Below are 18318 nucleotides of genomic sequence, written 5' to 3' on the forward strand. Positions count from 1 at the left end.
CGGCTTTGATCACCTAACACATGGTGTACAACCTCATCCGTAGTGCGATTTTTAGGGCACAAGGCCGCCACCCTCCATCCCAATGATTCATGGGGATCACCCCCCCCCTCTCCAAAAAAAAAAAAAGTAATAGAAATGAAGAGAGAAATCTGTACTGTACACGGGAAAATTCATCTGATAAATTACCAATATGCCGGGAATTGAACCCGGGACTCTCAGAAGAGATCCAAGCAGCATACCACTACATCACGATAAGGTAAAAGACGGTAGATGTTGTCACAATCTTGTAACCAACGTCCCTCCGCCCCCCACTGTGGGCATCAAGAGGATGAGTTAACCCCTTGGCACTCGGGCAAGTAGATGCTTTTAATCTATCCCAAGCACTTACGGCGAGTCTGAATGAAGAGGGAAACCTGTACTGTACACAGGAAAAATCATCTGATAAATTGCCAATATGCCGTAAGTGCTTGGGATAGATTAAAAGCATCTACTTGCCCGAGTGCCAGGGGGTTAACTCATCCTCTTGATGCCCACAGTGGGGGAGGAGGGACGTTGGTTACAAGATTGTGACAACGCCCATAATATTCTGTTTGGTCGTGGTGTGGTGGTATGCTGCCTGGCTATCACCTTAGAGTCCTAGGTTCGAATCCCTGCATATTGGTAATTTATTAGATGATTTTTCCTGTGTAAAGTACAGGTTTTCTCTTCATTCTGACTTGCCGTAAGTGCTTGGGATAGATTAAGAGCACCTACTTGCCCGAGTGCCAAGGAGTTAACTCATCCTCTTGATGCCCACAGTGGGGGCGGAGGGACATTGCTTACATGATTGTGACAACGTAAGTCATCTTTTATCTGGTCGTGGTGTAGTGGTGTGCTGCCTGGTTCTCACTTGAGAGTCCCGGGTTTGATTCCCGGTATATTGGTAATTTATCAGGTAATAGAAATGATTTGAAATCGTGATAAGTGAGCACAAGGGTTTCAATAAAATTCCTTGGGTCAGATCATCTGGTTTCTTAATAATGTCTTTCATCATATAAAATTTTTCACCATTATTTTGTGGGGGGTCAGCAAAACTTTAAAACGATACAAAACAAGGGAATAAGGTTTTGAGATCTTAGTATATTTTGTGAGACGGACTCTTATTCTTAATGCAAGATTTGGGTAACGTGATTCCCCATTTATTCTTGGGGGGAGGGGTCAATTCCCTCCTTAATATTAACAGGATCAGAAATTTAGGAATATTAGTATGAATCCTCCCAGGTGAGGCCATCTGGTTACTCCAGCTGCATTCTAACATATACACTATTTCCATCCATGATTTTTAAGGATGTCAGACCTTTCGTAAAAAAGAAAAAAAAAGAATCTTAGCAAGAATGGAAGTAGGGCAGATATAGCTTTCATACCTTAGTACATGTTGTGCAACCGACTCTCATCCTAGTGGAATATTTGGGGAGAGTGATCTCCCCACCGATTCTTGAAGGATCAACCTCCACAGAAAAATAAAAACGATCAGCAATAGGGAAAAGTGAGCTCACGGATTTCAACGAAATCGGCATATGTATCGCACAACTGGGTATGCAGTTTGTATGTTTTCTCTAAATGCGCTGGAGGAAACTGCACATCTACATTATTGTAACTTGGCCCAGATTTTTGTCCCTTTCAGCTTAATTCACAGAGCTCTGTGTAGAAACAGACATTGCTGCCGCTCCACATCCTTTCCATAGCACTTCTTTATAGCTAGCATCATAATCTGGTGTCAGTCCAGTCTTACAACTCACAGTTAAAGACTGACAGATAGGAAGTTTGTAATTTTGATCCCTGAACGAGAAGGTGTTTCTTCTATGGTCAATAATATCGTTTGGCAGTAGAAAGAATAGATAAATACCGTAACTTACTAAAGAGGTTAATGGTGAGTGTTATCGTCCCAGTCACTACAAGAAATACTACAGTGAATGGAATTGTTCTGCAGCAGCAAAAATTTAACATCAAGAAGTCATCGTGCTGAAAGGGTTACCATTGTTGATGCCATTTAACAAACTTATTTTTGCTTAGGGGAGAATGTTCATAGTGAAGATGGTACTCTTTACTTATTTCCCACGGACTACCTGCAATAACTAATTCTGCTTTGATTGAAATTTTAGACAAAGTGGGAGTATGTTCATTTTCTTTTCTTCTGTCCCAGCTGCCGCTTCTCGCTGATCAAAGTCCTAGGAAGTCTTACAGTACTTTTACCTTTACAATTAATTTAGCACTGTACTCCTTGATATGCCTTCATTACCTCTGCCAGTCAAGTTAGACGGAGAATAAGTATTCACGCGAGTATGTTTGTTTCTGTACATAATATTTCAATCAACTGTTATTAGGTTGTGATGAAATTTGGTGGATTAGTGATTAGTTGGTCAAGGAAAAGTTCCTTACATTTTGAGAGAGACTTAGATCAGAGCTTTGGAAACAATGATAAATTTTACTGGCGTTGGAGGAGGAATGTGGTCTCTGAGACTCTGTAACAGGGCAGATTAAGACCATGGATGTAACTGACAATATGAGACCGTAAAATTTCGTTTGGTAGAAAGAGAAATTATAATAGTAAGCAATTCATCATATTGGCGTTGGCAGAGGAATGGGCGTTCTGAGTGCCTTCTGGTATGGTATATATTTTTAACGTCAATAGAACGCAAGAGAATAATATCACTCTGAGGCTGCCGCAATTCACTCATAACTGGATACAATCGCCCTCCGTTATTTGGAAAGGCATATTTCAGTTGTTCCGATCATGACAGAGTAAATTCCTTTAATCCAGTACTGCATTCTCTACCCCGTTGTTAACTACAGACAAATTATTTGACCAAGGAGAAACCTATTATACGAAGTGTTTAATGTAGGGTATATATGATCTCTCCAATTCCTAAAGTCCTCCGAGCACGAATAAAATCATCTAATGGCAGCAACAATGAAGAATGTTGTCGGAACGAACGAGTTAAAGAGTAACGTACATAATAAATCACCTAGAAAGATGGTAAAAAATCACTTACATTAGGGATAATACGAACCTGCACACACACACACACACACGTTCGCGCCGTGCAATCCACTCAGGCCTCATGGTAATGCCTCCCCTCAAAGCACAAACACTTTCTCGTACCGGGCGGAAAGCTTGTGGACTGCTCTTTTACAGCACAGAAAAATCTTTACCATAATTTCACCGAAAGATATATGGGAGGGTCTGGCTGAAGTGTGCGAACGAGTAAAAAGGAAAGCAAGCAGCAACAGATCGAGTGGTCCAGTCAGATACGTTTATTGGACAGAATATTATGACTATAACTGATTCTGTGTGTGGGCTTAAAATAATAATGGGAGAGAAAGATGGTTCCTCCCTGCCCACCAAGTTAACCAGCGGGAGCCGGCTGGAAAAAAGCGAGAAGGCCTACCATTCACTAAAAAAACAAAAACAAAAAAAGCAAAAAGAAAAAAAATCCCATGGAAACTTCACAGGAGAGACTGAAACTTAATACTATATTCCTCATTATCGTAATCTGTATGGGCAGGTAACATTAATTCCAAAGGCCATGTACAGTAAAGTTCATCAGGTTCACACTCATTTGAGCCTGGGGAACACAAAAACAAAAACAATAGTAACTAGAGTGTCTTTAGCTACTTTATACATGGAGGTCTTACTATAAACCAGATATATATATATATATATATATATATATATATATATATATATATATATATATATATATATATATATATATATATATATATATATACCATCTCTTTTCACTTATTCGTGCTGTAAATCGGTAGATATTAGCGAATTCACTGTATACGTGGAAATGGAGAAGGAACTTAATCATGCAAGTCTGTGATTTACTCGGTACTTAAGAACAAAAAAAAGTAGATAAAAAATTATATAAATAATTACATTGGATGTGCAGTTTTTTCCTTTGCATTCCTAGAAAATATGAACAACTGCATATCCAGTCGTTCGATAGGCCAGTCAATTTTAAAAGATCACAGAGTAATATTACTGCGTGGTTAAAGATGCTAGTGTATCTGCGTCAATGTAAAGGCCACATGATCACAGTCGTGGCAAATGTGGATGAAATATGGTTGAGGGGGTATAAGAGGTGCATCGAGTTTCATCCACGCTGTGATGATTAGTATGTTACCAGGATGTGGGACGGGGACCATGCTCGTTGTTCATGCCATTACCACTTTGCACTGTCTTCAAGTGATAATTGTAGTTTGCGATGGGAGCTCCTTTGACAATATTTACATATCAAAGCGATCTCTGCCCTTCTTTCCATATTTTACATCTTTTAAAATTTTGGAGAGGGGCTGACCCTGCATAAAAATTATGGTGGAAGATTTTATTTATATAGTTCAAGGAATTATCATGAGACCAGACGAACTACCTGGGAAGTTTTGTTGAAATCCAAGAGATCACCTTCCTCTGTTTTCCATCGCTTTTATTTTTAGGAGGGGGCTGATTTTCCCAAGGATAATTGGGGGTAACGCTTCCCAAATATTGCATTACGGATGAAAGTCCATTGTACAACATGTATTTAGATACCAAATCCGTATCTGCACTTAGTTCACTAATTCTGAGAAACTGTATTTTGACGAGGAGGACTGAACGGCCTACAATTAATGGTTGGATATTTGTAAATAGTGGAAGACCTACGGAGAAACCAGACGAACACACTTGGAATGATTCATTCAAATCCATAAAAGGGCCTAAGAAGAATTAAGGCTCTCACACACACACACACACACACACACACACACACACACACACACACACACACACACACACACACACACACACACACACACACACACACACACACACACACACACACACACAACGTGCGCGAGCGCAGGCGGAATCTTGTCTAAAATAATAGCGAGAGGTATAGAAAATGATGCCATCCTGCTTCCCGGGATTGTTTAAATAAATACAATATGAATAAATAAGTGAAAATAAATAAAAAAATATTTATTACAAGGATTCATTTGACCTCTCTCATAGCTAGAATATTACGTCGTCGCTGCATGCAGCTACGAGTAGCAATGAGTCTTCTTGGTTGTTAGTGAATTAATAATGCAATCTGACACCATGGCAGTGAACTGACCTGACAAGGGTTAGGGATCTTTGTCAGATGAAAATTAATAAATCAGAACTCCTTATTTTTTCCTCTTCATCCCCCCTCTCCACACTCTCCACTCCATCATGGCCCCCAGTCCCCTCGCTTCCACCCCCACATGACAAAGTGGCCCTCAAGTGGCAGCCACAGGTACCACCGCCTTTATGGGGGACCACTCTATCACAGCACTCCCATCCCGTCTCTCTCTCTCTCTCTCTCTCTCTCTCACACACACACATACACACACACACACACACACACACACACACACACACACACACACACACACACACACACACACACACACACACACTCACAGACACAGGCTGAATCTCGAATAAGATTACAGCGAGAGGTGACAAAAATGGTACCATCCTACTTCTCAATAATGTTTAAATAAATAAAGAATCAATAAGTAAGTGAATATAAATAAAGAGAATACTTTAAAACAAGTATTCATTCAACCCCTTTCACAGCTAGAATAGTAAATCGTCGCTGCATGCAGTAACTAGTAACAAAGGATCTTCCTGGTTACTAGCGAGTATATTATCCAATCTGACTACCTGGCAGTGAATTGAGCTGATAGGGGTAAAGGTTCTTTGTCAGGTGAAAATTTATTAAACAGATTCCTTATTACTTCCTCTTCGTTTCTTCCCCCCTTCCCACTCCATCATGGTCCCCAGTCCCCTCGCTTCCACTCCCATATAACAAAGTGGCCCCCAAGTGGCAGCCACAGGTACCACCGCCATTATGGGGGGCCACTTTATCACAGCACTCCCATCCCGGCTCTCTCTCTCTCTCTCTCTCTCTCTCTCTCTCTCTCTCTCTCTCTCTCTCTCTCTCACAAATCACGACTATCTTCCGCTGTCTCGATGCATATTTGTGGTTTCACTTAAAACATATTCTGTGTGTGTGTGTGTGTGTGTGTGTGTGTGTGTGTGTGTGTGAACAATACAACTCGCAGTTCTATACGATTTTACCTAAACTTGATGAAAATATTGGAGGCCAGCCGAGGGGTTAAATAACTGCGTATGAGACCAATATGTCAAAGTTAATGTCATGGACCAAAGTTAATTTTCCGACTTTCATTAAATTTGTTGAAAGGCCTGAGAGTGCGGGAATATCAGTGGGTTCGATAGTGAGGTTAACTGGCCGATTTCAGCGTTACAGGGCCGTGTGTGTGTGTGTGTGTGTGTGTGTCAACAGATTACCTAAGACTTTTTTGAACTGGTTTAGGCCATACTTGGTAGAAACGAAGGTTAGCCACACGATTGACTTTTTTTTTTTTTAGAACAGTACGTTAACGGTACCATGGCAAGTTTACTTTAAATAGCTTCTTATCTTATTTCGACCAGAACTTCGTGGAAGTGTTCCAGGTACAGGAAGATTGAAACGATTAATTGTGAGTATAACCAGACAAGGAGTAAGTGCAAATGGAAAGTGTATTGTTATTCAGGTTTGAATGAACACTGCAGTTCTGCGGTGTCGGATCCGTTTAATGATTCAACCTGGTAAATACAGCTTCATAAATAATAAACAACAAAAGAATGAACTCAGATTCACTTCCCAGCAATAATCGCAAACACACGTCATATATATAATTACAAAGAACCTTAGTATGATATCAAATAATATCACACTAAACAATGTGACCGACCATACTAAATATGCGAAATAAAATGGACAATTATTCATGAACTTAAGCATAATTTGAAACTTTAAAAAATGCAGTAAACTTACAACATGGCCGCACTGTCTTCCAAACATCCACCCGAATAACATCAGTCCACATACAGTATAGACAATTTCACACAGGACAGCTGCCAGACCTAAACTCGGGGCCCCTCTGCTCAGCTCCTTAACCTCGTACCAACTGACCCCAGGACTCCCGGTCCGGCTGTGAGCCAGGCTAGAAATATGGCCACGTGACTGGCTACTAATAGTTTATCACAAACTGCCGCCATTCGGCTTGTTTCACACGTTAACCGTACAGCTTAAATTTAACCATTCATAAACAAGTATCAGTTAAAACATTGAACCTCGCAAATACAACATTTTCAAGACATTCCAATATTAACTAATATTAACAGTACACTATGATTATACATAAATGTAACTTAAGCTTATATCACTAACAGTACCAAATCACCCAAGGGTATCAACATACTCCTCGTTATTCAAATAAACAATCAGTGAAATCTTAATACATACAATATACAGTATATACAGTATTTACACAAATAATCCTACACATATACATCCACAATTGTGATAGACAAATATGCATCTAAATAATCACCATAGAATAGTAATACAAAAATATCGTGATTTCTGATAATCACGATACACTCCCCGCCTGACATTTAAGCTATCTTGATTACTGCTCCTCCACCGGAAGAAGTACAACTAAGCTATGAACTGATCTGGTTACATTTACATCCCGTTGGCCTGAATATTTGCCTCCTGGCTTATTAATTTTATACCGGAGCAACACATCCCTGACCTTTCCATCTTTACTTCTGAGAGCACTTTACGACCTGTGCCATTTTCCATTCCCCTTTCAATACATTAGAATCCTTTACCAAGACTATATCTCCAGTCTGGACATTCCGTACATCTACATGCCATTTCTGCCTAATAAGCAGACTAGGGAAATAGTTTCGCATCCATTTCTTCCAGAATGAATCAATAATTCTGTTCATGAATGCATGCCTCTTACTAAAATTGCTACTTTCATCCCACATCCCACTTGGCACTGTGACTGTAGAACGACCCAAAAGAAGATCATTAGGACGAACAACAGAAACATCTTCGAGGTCAGATACTTTGTTACATCCAATCGGTCTTTCATTGAGAAGGTTAGCTACCTCAAACATTACTGTTTGTAACTCGCCATATGACAAGACACAGTCCCCAACAATTCTACACAGGGATCTCTTAACCAACCTAATCAAGGCCTCACTGCATCCGTTCTGCCACGGTGCATCTGCTGACTTATTAAACTCCCAAGAAAGACCCTCAAATCTTCCAAATTCAGTTAATTCCTTAAGATTCCACTTAGAAACCATGTCTCTCAACTCCTTGTTTGCTGACACCAACTGAGCACCATTATCTGAGAACACCTTTCTTGGAAAACCTCTAATAGATGTGAATCTTTTAAATACCTTAAGAAAGCTGCCAGTATCATAGCCTTCTGCAACATCTATATACACAGCTCTGGTAGCCATACAATTAAATATGACTCCATATACCTTCCTTTTCACCCTTCGTTTTACAGTATCACAAACAGAATAAGGTCCAAAAAGATCAAGTGATACATTGAAAAATGGTGGTGAAGGTTAAAGTCTCTCTTTTGGTAATTCGCCCATGCATTGAGAGGTCACTTTCTTGTCAATCATACGACAGGTGGTACAGTGCCGTTTCACATTTTTAATAACTCTTCTAGCACCAGGCACCCAAAATTTTAACTGCAATTTAGCAAGACAAGCCTCTACACCATCATGATTTTCCTGATGTATCTGACTAATGTATAGTTTTGTGAATGGGTGGTCTGATGTTAAAAGAATGAATTCATCACGGTTCCAATTAGCTTTCATCCACTTCGATATTCTGGTTCCTACCACTACTACTTTCTGATCATTTAGCGTGGGCCCCAGTCGTTTGAACCTAGTCCTCCAATCTGGATGGATTGAGACTTGAACTTGTCTGATCCAGTAATTCTCTGCTGCTTGTAGGCATTCTGCGGTAGGCTCTTCACACAATCCTTTCAATGACTTTGCCTTGACAACTTGCATTACCCGAGCTGTGACTGAAAGCAGTTTCTTGTAGCTGCTAAACCTACCAATATCTATCACTGTCTTTACCTCCTTAGCCTCACATGCATGGGTAGTTGCTTTCACAAACACAGTATCAGGTACATCTCCCTCAAAACTCTGCTTCACCGGCCATTGATCATGATCTAAGTAGAGAAATTCTGGGCCTCTTTGCCACACAGAATCTGGTCCTAATTCTGATGGGGTACACTCCCTTGTTGTCAGGTCTGCTGCATTATTTTCAGATGGCACCCAATACCATTCTGTTGGTTTTGTCCTAGATTGGATTTCAGCCACCCTATTTGCAACAAAAGGATTAAATCTAAAGGATTCCTTTTGAATCTGAGCTCGTACTATAGAGGAGTCTGTGATATGAATAACTCTTTGGAACTTAAACTGCATTTCCCTTTCAATTGTAGATCTCAAACGACTAGCTACAACAGCACCACATAATTCTAATCTCGGTATACTGATCTGTCTTGTTGGTGCAATTCTGTTTTTGGAGCACAATAGATATGATCTAACTGAACCATCAGACAATTCCCATCTGACGTATGCAGCGGCCCCATATGCTTTCTTACTACCATCAGAGAAAACAACCAATTCTGGGTGGCCTACGGTGGGTATCGGTTTTATACATCTGGGAAATTCCAACTCTTCTAACAGGAACATCATCTCAAACAGTGATTTTGCCTTTTCAAACAAAATTTCATTAATTGGTTCATCCCACCCTCTTGGTCGATCCCCTCACTGTCTGTAACTACATCTCGCATCAATAGCTTAGCTTTAAGGGTAAATGGAGTAATAAATCCAAGAGGATCATACAAGGTTGCAATCTGACTAAGAATCATGCGCTTCGTCAACTGGCTTGGCAAACGCCTTTCTAGATCACCTAACAAAACATCTGGTTCAGACCTTCCTTGACGAGTTTTCCTTGAAAAATTGAGTTTGGCTTTGAACAAAAAGATATCCTCCTTAGGTTTCCAATCTAGACCTAAAACCTTTTCATGATTTGTATCCAAAACTTTCTCACTGATGCATCCATCATCTCCAGACATGATCCACTGTTTCATTACAAATCCTCCTGCTTCCAACACTTCTTCCACTTGTCCCATCCTTTCAACAGCTATTTCGGAACTATCAAAGCTTCCTAACACATCATCCACATAAGAATCTTCAATAATAGTCTTTATAGCCAAAGGATATTCCTCATTCATTTGAGCAGTCTTCCTCAATGCCACCATAGCTATTGCCACCCCTGGTTTATCTCCAAATGTCACAGTCTTCAGTATATAATGATCAGGAACTTTCTCTGCATCTAAATCTCTCCATAGAAATCTATGAGTATGCATATCAAACTCTGATATTTTAACACTGTTGTACATTTTCTTGATATCGCCAACTACGCCAATCCTATTTTGTCTGAAACGCAAAAGAATCCCCAACAAATTATTTAGAACATCAGGCCCTTTAGCAAGAAAATCATTTAGAGCCATTCCTTGGAATGATGCAGCTGAATTAAACACAATCCTTAGAGGTGTTGACTGAGATTCTGGCTTATGGAGTTCATGGTGTGGCAAGTAAAAAGTAGGGCCCCTCATAACTCTCCAATTCTTGTTGGGTCAACTTCTGCGCAACTCCTCTAGATACCATGTCATTAATTTGTTCCTGATACTTTAAACAGTACTTCATTCCCATCATTTTTAATCTTTTCTCTGTAGCTCTTAATCGAGCCAAAGCCATGGGGAAGTTATTAGGTAACTTAGAAGGGTCACAGATCCAAGGGTATTCTGAAATCCAACATTTATTTCCCCTATCATAGTGCAATCCATCTTCAATAAGTCTAAGTTCCCTTTCTTCCTTTATAGTTAAATTTCCTTTAATGGAACAACCTCCACACTTGCATCCCCCACATCTTGGGGTACACAAAGTTCCTAAGCTTTCAGTCAAAAAGTATTCTTCAATTACTTGACAAGGGTTTAGCCGAGATGTAAGAAGCCACTCTTCAGGCTTAGAACATGCAACATGATTCACCTGAACATTAAAGCTAACGCTTTGCTTTCTTTCTCCATCTATACTTCCTCTAAGGCAAAATCCAAAGTCATTAGCCAACAGTTGAACACTGTGCACTGTTTTTACAACTTGAGGTAAAAGAGCACAGTAATCTGATCCAATCAATAACTCAATACGTCCGCTGGGTCTCTTTAACTGCCATTCCTGTAACCCAAACATATGTGCAAATGGAGTCACGTCTATCTCACTTGACACACCAGTGATTTCAGTTATACCACAGGCATCAATTATTTTTTCCCTCCCAAATTTATCTTTCAACAAGACTTTATACACGTAACTTTCTACCTGTTCTGTTTGCGCACCAACCTTGGTTAAAGTTAAACTCACAGGAGTCCCAACAAGACCCAGTTTCCGTGCCATCCTATTGGTGATTAAACTTAAATTACTTCCTGGATCATAAAGGGTGGGTATTACCTGATTAGCACTGTTCACATAACCCGTCATGAGCATTACTCCATCTCTTGTCACATGGCTACTTGATGCTTCCACAGTAGTACTTCCATGGCTAATGAATATGGGATGAAGGGCAGAATGATGATATTTTCCACAGCGTTCCCCATCTACCAGAACTCTACATGAATATCCTTGACTGCAATTCCTTGCTAAATGTCCTTCCTTCAAGCACATATAACATATACCCTTAGATTTCAGAAATTCAAATTTTGTCTCCTTAGGCCACTGTTTAAAGGTTGCACAATCTTTTAGATCATGAGTATCAGACTCATGCACACAACATCTCTTGGTATTTCCCTTTGGTCCAAAATTTGACCCATTTCTGCTTGGCATTCCCTGAAACTTATTACTAGCAAAGGATAAGTTAGATAAACATTTGAACATTTGATTTTGAAATTTTTCCTGACCTGTAGCTAACTGCTTAATCGCCTCTGCAAGTTCAGAGTCCTTGGAAGTCTCTTCTTCACACACATGAACTGTCGCCCTAGCACTTGCAATCCTTGACTCATCTTGCAAATACTCTATAACTTTGCGCTGTTCAGTCAAGAATGTTACTAAGCTTTTAAACCTGTCAGTACCGATAGACTGTACCTTTATTGCCCATTCTCTTTTCAAAGTAGGTGGCAACAATCTCTCCACTTGAGTAATTACAGTAGTGTTTTCAAGTTCCTGTAACTGACCCAAATTATCAATATCCAACCACACTTTCTCTACAGTATTAATCATGTTAATAAGCCTTTTATTGTCACCTTCAACCACTGGTTTAGTTGCTCTGATATCTCCTAAAATAGAATCTATCATTTTAGCTGGATCACCATAAGTCTCTTTCAGACGAGCCCACATTCGGTTATAATCGTCTAAATCTTCCACTAATTTCCTAGGTTCACCTTCCAAGGAATTCCTCAGCACGTACGGGTCCATTCCTTGCTGAGACACAACTAACCTTTCATAATCCTTAACAAAAGTAGGAAATGCTCTGACAGAACCACGAAATTTAGGAGGCTCCAGTTTCTTTATGGCAAGTGATGGTTTCTGTTTCACCTTCCCAGTCTCAGTTATCAAAATATTATAAACTTCATGTTTTATATTTTCAAGTTCAGTTATGTATTGTTCATACTCATCATAAGGTTCAGATTCCTTTAAAAGAGCGATCATTTCCTCATTCCTTTCATCCACCACTTTGAAGCACGTACTAACCTCCTCATACATTCGTTGAAGCACTTCACATGATAACTTCTTTCCGTGGGCTTCCTTGAAGATGTTGACCTTCCTAGTGAACCTTCTCTTGGCTGCTGTCCGGTTTTTCTTGAGCTCATCCATGGTTGCGAGTTGTTGAATTGTATTGTTATTCAGGTTTGAATGAACACTGCAGTTCTGCGGTGTCGGATTCGTTTAATGATTCAACCTGGTAAATACAGCTTCATAAATAATAAACAACAAAAGAATGAACTCAGATTCACTTCCCAGCAATAATCGCAAACACACGTCATATATATAATTACAAAGAACCTTAGTATGATATCAAATAATAATATCACACTATACAATGTGACCGACCATACTAAATATGCGAAATAAAATGGACAATTATTCATGAACTTAAGCATAATTTGAAACTTTAAAAAATGCAGTAAACTTACAACATGGCCGCACTGTCTTCCAAACATCCACCCGAATAACATCAGTCCACATACAGTATAGACAATTTCACACAGGACAGCTGCCAGACCTAAACTCGGGGCCCCTCTGCTCAGCTCCTTAACCTCGTACCAACTGACCCCAGGACTCCCGGTCCGGCTGTGAGCCAGGCTAGAAATATGGCCACGTGACTGGCTACTAATAGTTTATCACAAACTGCCGCCATTCGGCTTGTTTCACACGTTAACCGTACAGCTTAAATTTAACCATTCATAAACAAGTATCAGTTAAAACATTGAACCTCGCAAATACAACATTTTCAAGACATTCCAATATTAACTAATATTAACAGTACACTATGATTATACATAAATGTAACTTAAGCTTATATCACTAACAGTACCAAATCACCCAAGGGTATCAACATACTCCTCGTTATTCCAATAAACAATCAGTGAAATCTTAATACATACAATATACAGTATATACAGTATTTACACAAATAATCCTACACATATACATCCACAATTGTGATAGACAAATATGCATCTAAATAATCACCATAGAATAGTAATACAAAAATATCGTGATTTCTGATAATCACGATACAGAAAGGACAAAAGTCACTGTTATATATCATGGTAAATTTAAACAGTCTTGATCCGATTTAGACCAGACTTGATAAACTTGGTGGAAAGGCTTATGGTAAGACAAGTAATAAGGGATTCGATTTTAAGAATATTAATGCAATAGCCAGGGTCACGGGACAATATCAAATTTGATCCTGGTATATCTGTATGAACAAAATAACTGAAACAGGTTTGATCTCTTATTAACCAAACTTGGTGGAAGGGTTGAGGGTCAGCCACGATGTTGCCATATTTTTAACTTTAAAACAATACGTCAAAGGTGGATGGCACATATTAGAGTCGGCTTATTATTATTTTTTTTTTTTCGGTTTAAAAAAGAAAAAGAAAATGAAGGATTCATGGTAAATCAAGGATTAAGAGATCGGTTTCGAGAAAAATTTGTTGAAGATGAAGGTAACATTTGAAGTTCAAAAGTCTCCACCCTGTTTTGCAGACGATTTTGTTCCCAATTTGGATAAAAATAAGTAGAGAAAGTAGTCAAACTATGAAGGAATCCAATTTTGAGAACGTGGATCAAAGGACAAAGTCATGGGGAAAAGCCAACATGAACAGTTTTTATCCGGTTTGAACTAAAACTAGTTGAAGGGTTAAGGCTAGGGCAAGAATGAAGTAATTCGATTTTGAGAAAAATCGATGAAAAGTCGGGGAGGGTCGCAAGGCGAATGTCATAATATACTGTGTTTTTGCAGCATTTGTTGGCAGCGGATAATGCATTCTCTGAGTGCGCCTTGTTGATTAACCTTCTTGTCTTACTCATCGACTACCAAATAATTGCTCTCCTTATTTCTGTCTCATTCACCAGCTCTCCTCAGCACTACTTATCCTTATCATGTCTTATGTTCATCCTCATGCTCCTCGTCCTCGTCTATTAGTAATTATTTACCCCTCATACGATCCAACTATCATCTTTTATTTTCTCTCAGTCTGTTAATATCTGTTTTGTTTTCTCAGTTCTACTTCTGTTAATTTTTCTTCTATTTGATTTTCTACTTTCGTTTGTATTCAGTTTGTCCCTCCTCCCTATCCACCTATTATCTATCAGTTTTGTATTATATGTCGTTTTCACCATTTATCTATACTGTTTATTTTTTATTATTTTTTTCCCTATCCCTGCTTCACCTAATCTTGTTTCACTTTTATTTGTTTTGTCGCACCTCACCCACCTGCTACCAGTCTCTCTCTCTCTCTCTCTCTCTCTCTCTCTCTCTCTCTCTTTCTCTCTCTCTCTCTCTCTCTCACACACACACACACACACACGAATCATTGTTATCTTTCGCCGTCTTAAAATTTGTTGGTTGTTTCTCTTAAAACATATTCTCTCTCTCTCTCTCTCTCTCTCTCTCTCTCTCTCTCTCTCTCTCTCTCTCTCTCTCTCTCTCACTCTCTCTCTCTCTCTCTCTCTAATTCTGCTCTGAATGAAATTTTTGAGAAAGAGCGGGTATATTCAAACTTTCTTCTGTCTTACCTGCCGCTTCTCGTTCATCGAAGTCCTAGGAGATCTTACAGTACTTGTTCCTTTACAGTTTATTTAGCATTGTGCTCCTTTATATGCTTTCAGTATCTCAGCCAGTCAGGTTATTTACCCAGCTACGTTTGTTTGTGTACATAATCTCTCAATTGTTACTGGTTTGTAATGAAATCTGGTGAATTGGTGGGTAGTGGTTCAAGGAAAAGTTAATCAGATTTTGAGGTGGATCCGGATCCAAATCCGGACTGAGGACAAATAATAAATTTTACTGGCGCTGGAGGAGGAATGTAGTGTCTGAGACTTAGGAACTACGCATCCTAAGACCATGGAATTAACTATGTGCGATCGTAACATTTCGTTTGGTAGAAAGAGAAACTTCAATTGTAAGCAATTAATCCAACTGGCGCTGGCAGAAGTATGGGCTTTCTGAGTGGTTTCTGGTACAGTACGCCTATATTTTTGTCGTCAATAGCAAGCAAGAGGATAATGTCACCTTAAGGCTACCGAAACTCATTCGTAGCTGAATACAATCTCCCTGCGTTACCTGGAAAGGCATATATGAAATTTCTTTTAATTCTACCACATTCTTGTTAACTGCACACAGTTTACTTGACTAGGAGGAAACCTATTTTGCAAAGTGTGTAATGAAGGCTCTATCTGATCTCTCCAATTCCTAAAGCCCTTCTAATATGAATAAAATCATCTAATGGGAGCAACAACGATATGAAAAATGTTGTCTAAGTGAACGAGTTAAGGATAATGTACATAGTAAATCACTTAGGAAGATGGTTAAAAACCTTTTACCTTAGGGATAATACTAACGTATACGAGCGCACACACACACACACACACACACACACACACACACACACACATGCGCGTGTGGCAATCTACTCAGGTCTTGTGGTAATGCCACCCCTCAAACCACATGCACTTTCTCGTACCAGGCGGACAATTTTTGGACTGCTGTTTTACAACACAGAAAAATCTTTAGTATAATTTCACCAAAAGATATATGGGAGGATCTGGCTGAAATGTTCAAAGCAGTACAAAGGAAAGCAAGCAGCAATAGATCTTGTAGTCCAGTGAAAGATGTTTGTTAGAGAGAATATTATGACTATAACTGATACTTTGAGAAGGTTAAAAATAACGATAGGAGAGAAAGAAGGATCCTCGCTGCCCACCAAGTTTTTCAGCGGAAGCGGGCTGGAAAAAAGCGAGAAGTCCTATCATTCACCATCGAAAAACTGTCATGCAAATTTCACAGGAAAGACTGAAATGTGAAACTATATTTCTCATTATCTTAATTTGTTTGAGCAAGTAACATTTATTGCAAAAGGCATGTACAGGAAAGTTCATCGGGTTCATACTCAGTTGAGCCTGGGGATCACATAAACAAAAACGAAAAATGCAAATTTATGAGAACGAAAATATAAGTGTCTCATTATAAACTAGATAGTGTAAAAAAGAAGATTACCACCCTTTTTCGTTTATTCGTGCTGTAAATTGGTGGATATTAGCAAATTCACAATATACGAGGAAATAGCGAATGAACTTAATCATGCAGGTCTGTGATTTACTCGGGACATAAGAGCAAAAAACGAGCAGGCAAAATAATTATGTAAATGATTAAATTGGATATGCAGTTGTTTCCTCTGCATTCCGAGAAAATGTGGAAAGCTCCACACTCAGTCGTTCGATATGCATGTCGATTTTAAAGGATTACAAAATACTATTAATGCGCCGTAAAAGAAGCCAGTGTATCAATGTAAAGGCCACGTGACAGCAGTCGTGGCAAATATGAATGAAATATATTAGAGGGAGTATGAGAGGTATAACGAGTTGCAACCTTACTGTATTGATTGGTGTGTTTCCAGGATGTGGGACAGGGACCCAGCTCATTGTGCATGTCATTACTACTTTGCCTGATCTCTTTAATTGACCATGTAGATAGCGATGCGATCTCCTTCGACAACATTTACTAAAATATCAAAGCGATCTATGCCCTTCTTTCCCTGTTTTACATCTTTTAAAAGTTTTGGAGAGGGGCAGACCCGCCTAAAAATTATGGTGGAAGATTTTATATAGTTTAAGAAATTATCATGAAAACAGAGGAACTACCCTTGGAAGTTTCGTTGAAATCAAAGAAATCAATTTTCTCTGTTTCTTATGCCATTAATTTCCGAGATGAAGGCTGATTTTCCCGAGAATGATTGGGAGTAACGCTTCCCAAAGATCGCATTACGGTTGAGAGTCCATTGTACAACATGTAGTTAGATACCAAAGTCGTATCTGCATCACCTTCACAAATTTGGAGAATTTTTAAATTGGTAAAGAGGGCTGATCAGCTTAAAAATCATGGTTGGAAAATAGTAACCTACATACAGTAGTGGAGTACTGAGACGAAAAAACCTGGTAAGCTTCATCCAGATCCATCAAAGAGCCAAGGAGGAATTAAGGCTCACATACACACACACACACACACACACATACACACACACACGCGCGCACACACACACACACACACACACACACACACACACACACACACACACACACACACACACACACACACACACGCACGCACGCACGCGCGCGCGCGGGCAGGCCTAATCTCGCCTAAAATTATAGGGAGAGGCACCGAATATGATGCCATCCTGCTTCACAGGATTGTTTACATTCATACTGTACAATTTAAATAAGTGAAAATGAATAAGAAAAAATTTATAACAAGGATTCTTTTGACCGCTCTCATGGCTAGAATATTAAGTCGTCGCTGCATGGAGTTACGAGTAGGAAAGAGTCTCCCTGGTTACTAGTGAATATATTATCCGATCTGACTACCTGGCACTGAATTGAGCTGATAGGGGTAAGGGATCTTTGTCAGGTGAAAAATAATTGAACAGAAATCCTTATTTATTCCTCTTCATTCCTCGCTCTCCACACTCTCCACTCCATCATGGTCCCCAGTCACCTCGCTTCCACCCGCACATGACAAAGTGGACCCCAGGTGGCAGCCACAGGTACCACCGCCATTATGGGGGGTCACTATATCACAGCACTCCCATCCCGGC

General features: G+C 39.4%; 1 protein-coding gene across 1 annotated transcript; it reads right to left on the reverse strand.

Annotated features, from left to right (window-relative positions):
• Positions 1-3551: 3551 nt before the first annotated feature.
• On the reverse strand, positions 3552-12808 carry LOC145416701 (uncharacterized). The gene is made up of 4 exons (XM_080285637.1): positions 11363-12808; positions 9788-10245; positions 9014-9260; positions 3552-3605 (listed from the first exon to the last, which is right to left on the reverse strand). The coding sequence occupies exons 1-4, from the start codon at positions 12806-12808 to the stop codon at positions 3552-3554; spliced, it is 2205 nt and encodes a 734-aa protein (XP_080141763.1).
• Between the last annotated feature and the right edge of the window lie 5510 nt (positions 12809-18318).

The sequence above is a fragment of the Coenobita brevimanus genome, chromosome 107 (assembly GCF_032717465.1).
Source record: "Coenobita brevimanus isolate Jiangsu-jjx chromosome 107, ASM3271746v2, whole genome shotgun sequence".
In the NCBI taxonomy this organism is placed as follows: Eukaryota; Metazoa; Arthropoda; class Malacostraca; order Decapoda; family Coenobitidae; genus Coenobita; species Coenobita brevimanus.

What these genes read in the sequence shown, in the direction of transcription:
- LOC145416701 (XM_080285637.1), bottom strand. Translation starts at nt 12,808, where the DNA reads ATGGATGAGCTCAAGAAAAACCGGACAGCAGCCAAGAGAAGGTTCACT. An exon ending in TGGGTCTTGTTGGGACTCCT is followed by an intron (nt 10,246 to 11,362) that starts GTGAGTTTAACT and finishes TATATACTGAAG; the next exon opens with ACTGTGACATTTGGAGATAA. An exon ending in ATGCATGTGAGGCTAAGGAG is followed by an intron (nt 3,606 to 9,013) that starts GTAAAGACAGTG and finishes TGTGTTCCCCAG; the next exon opens with GCTCAAATGAGTGTGAACCT.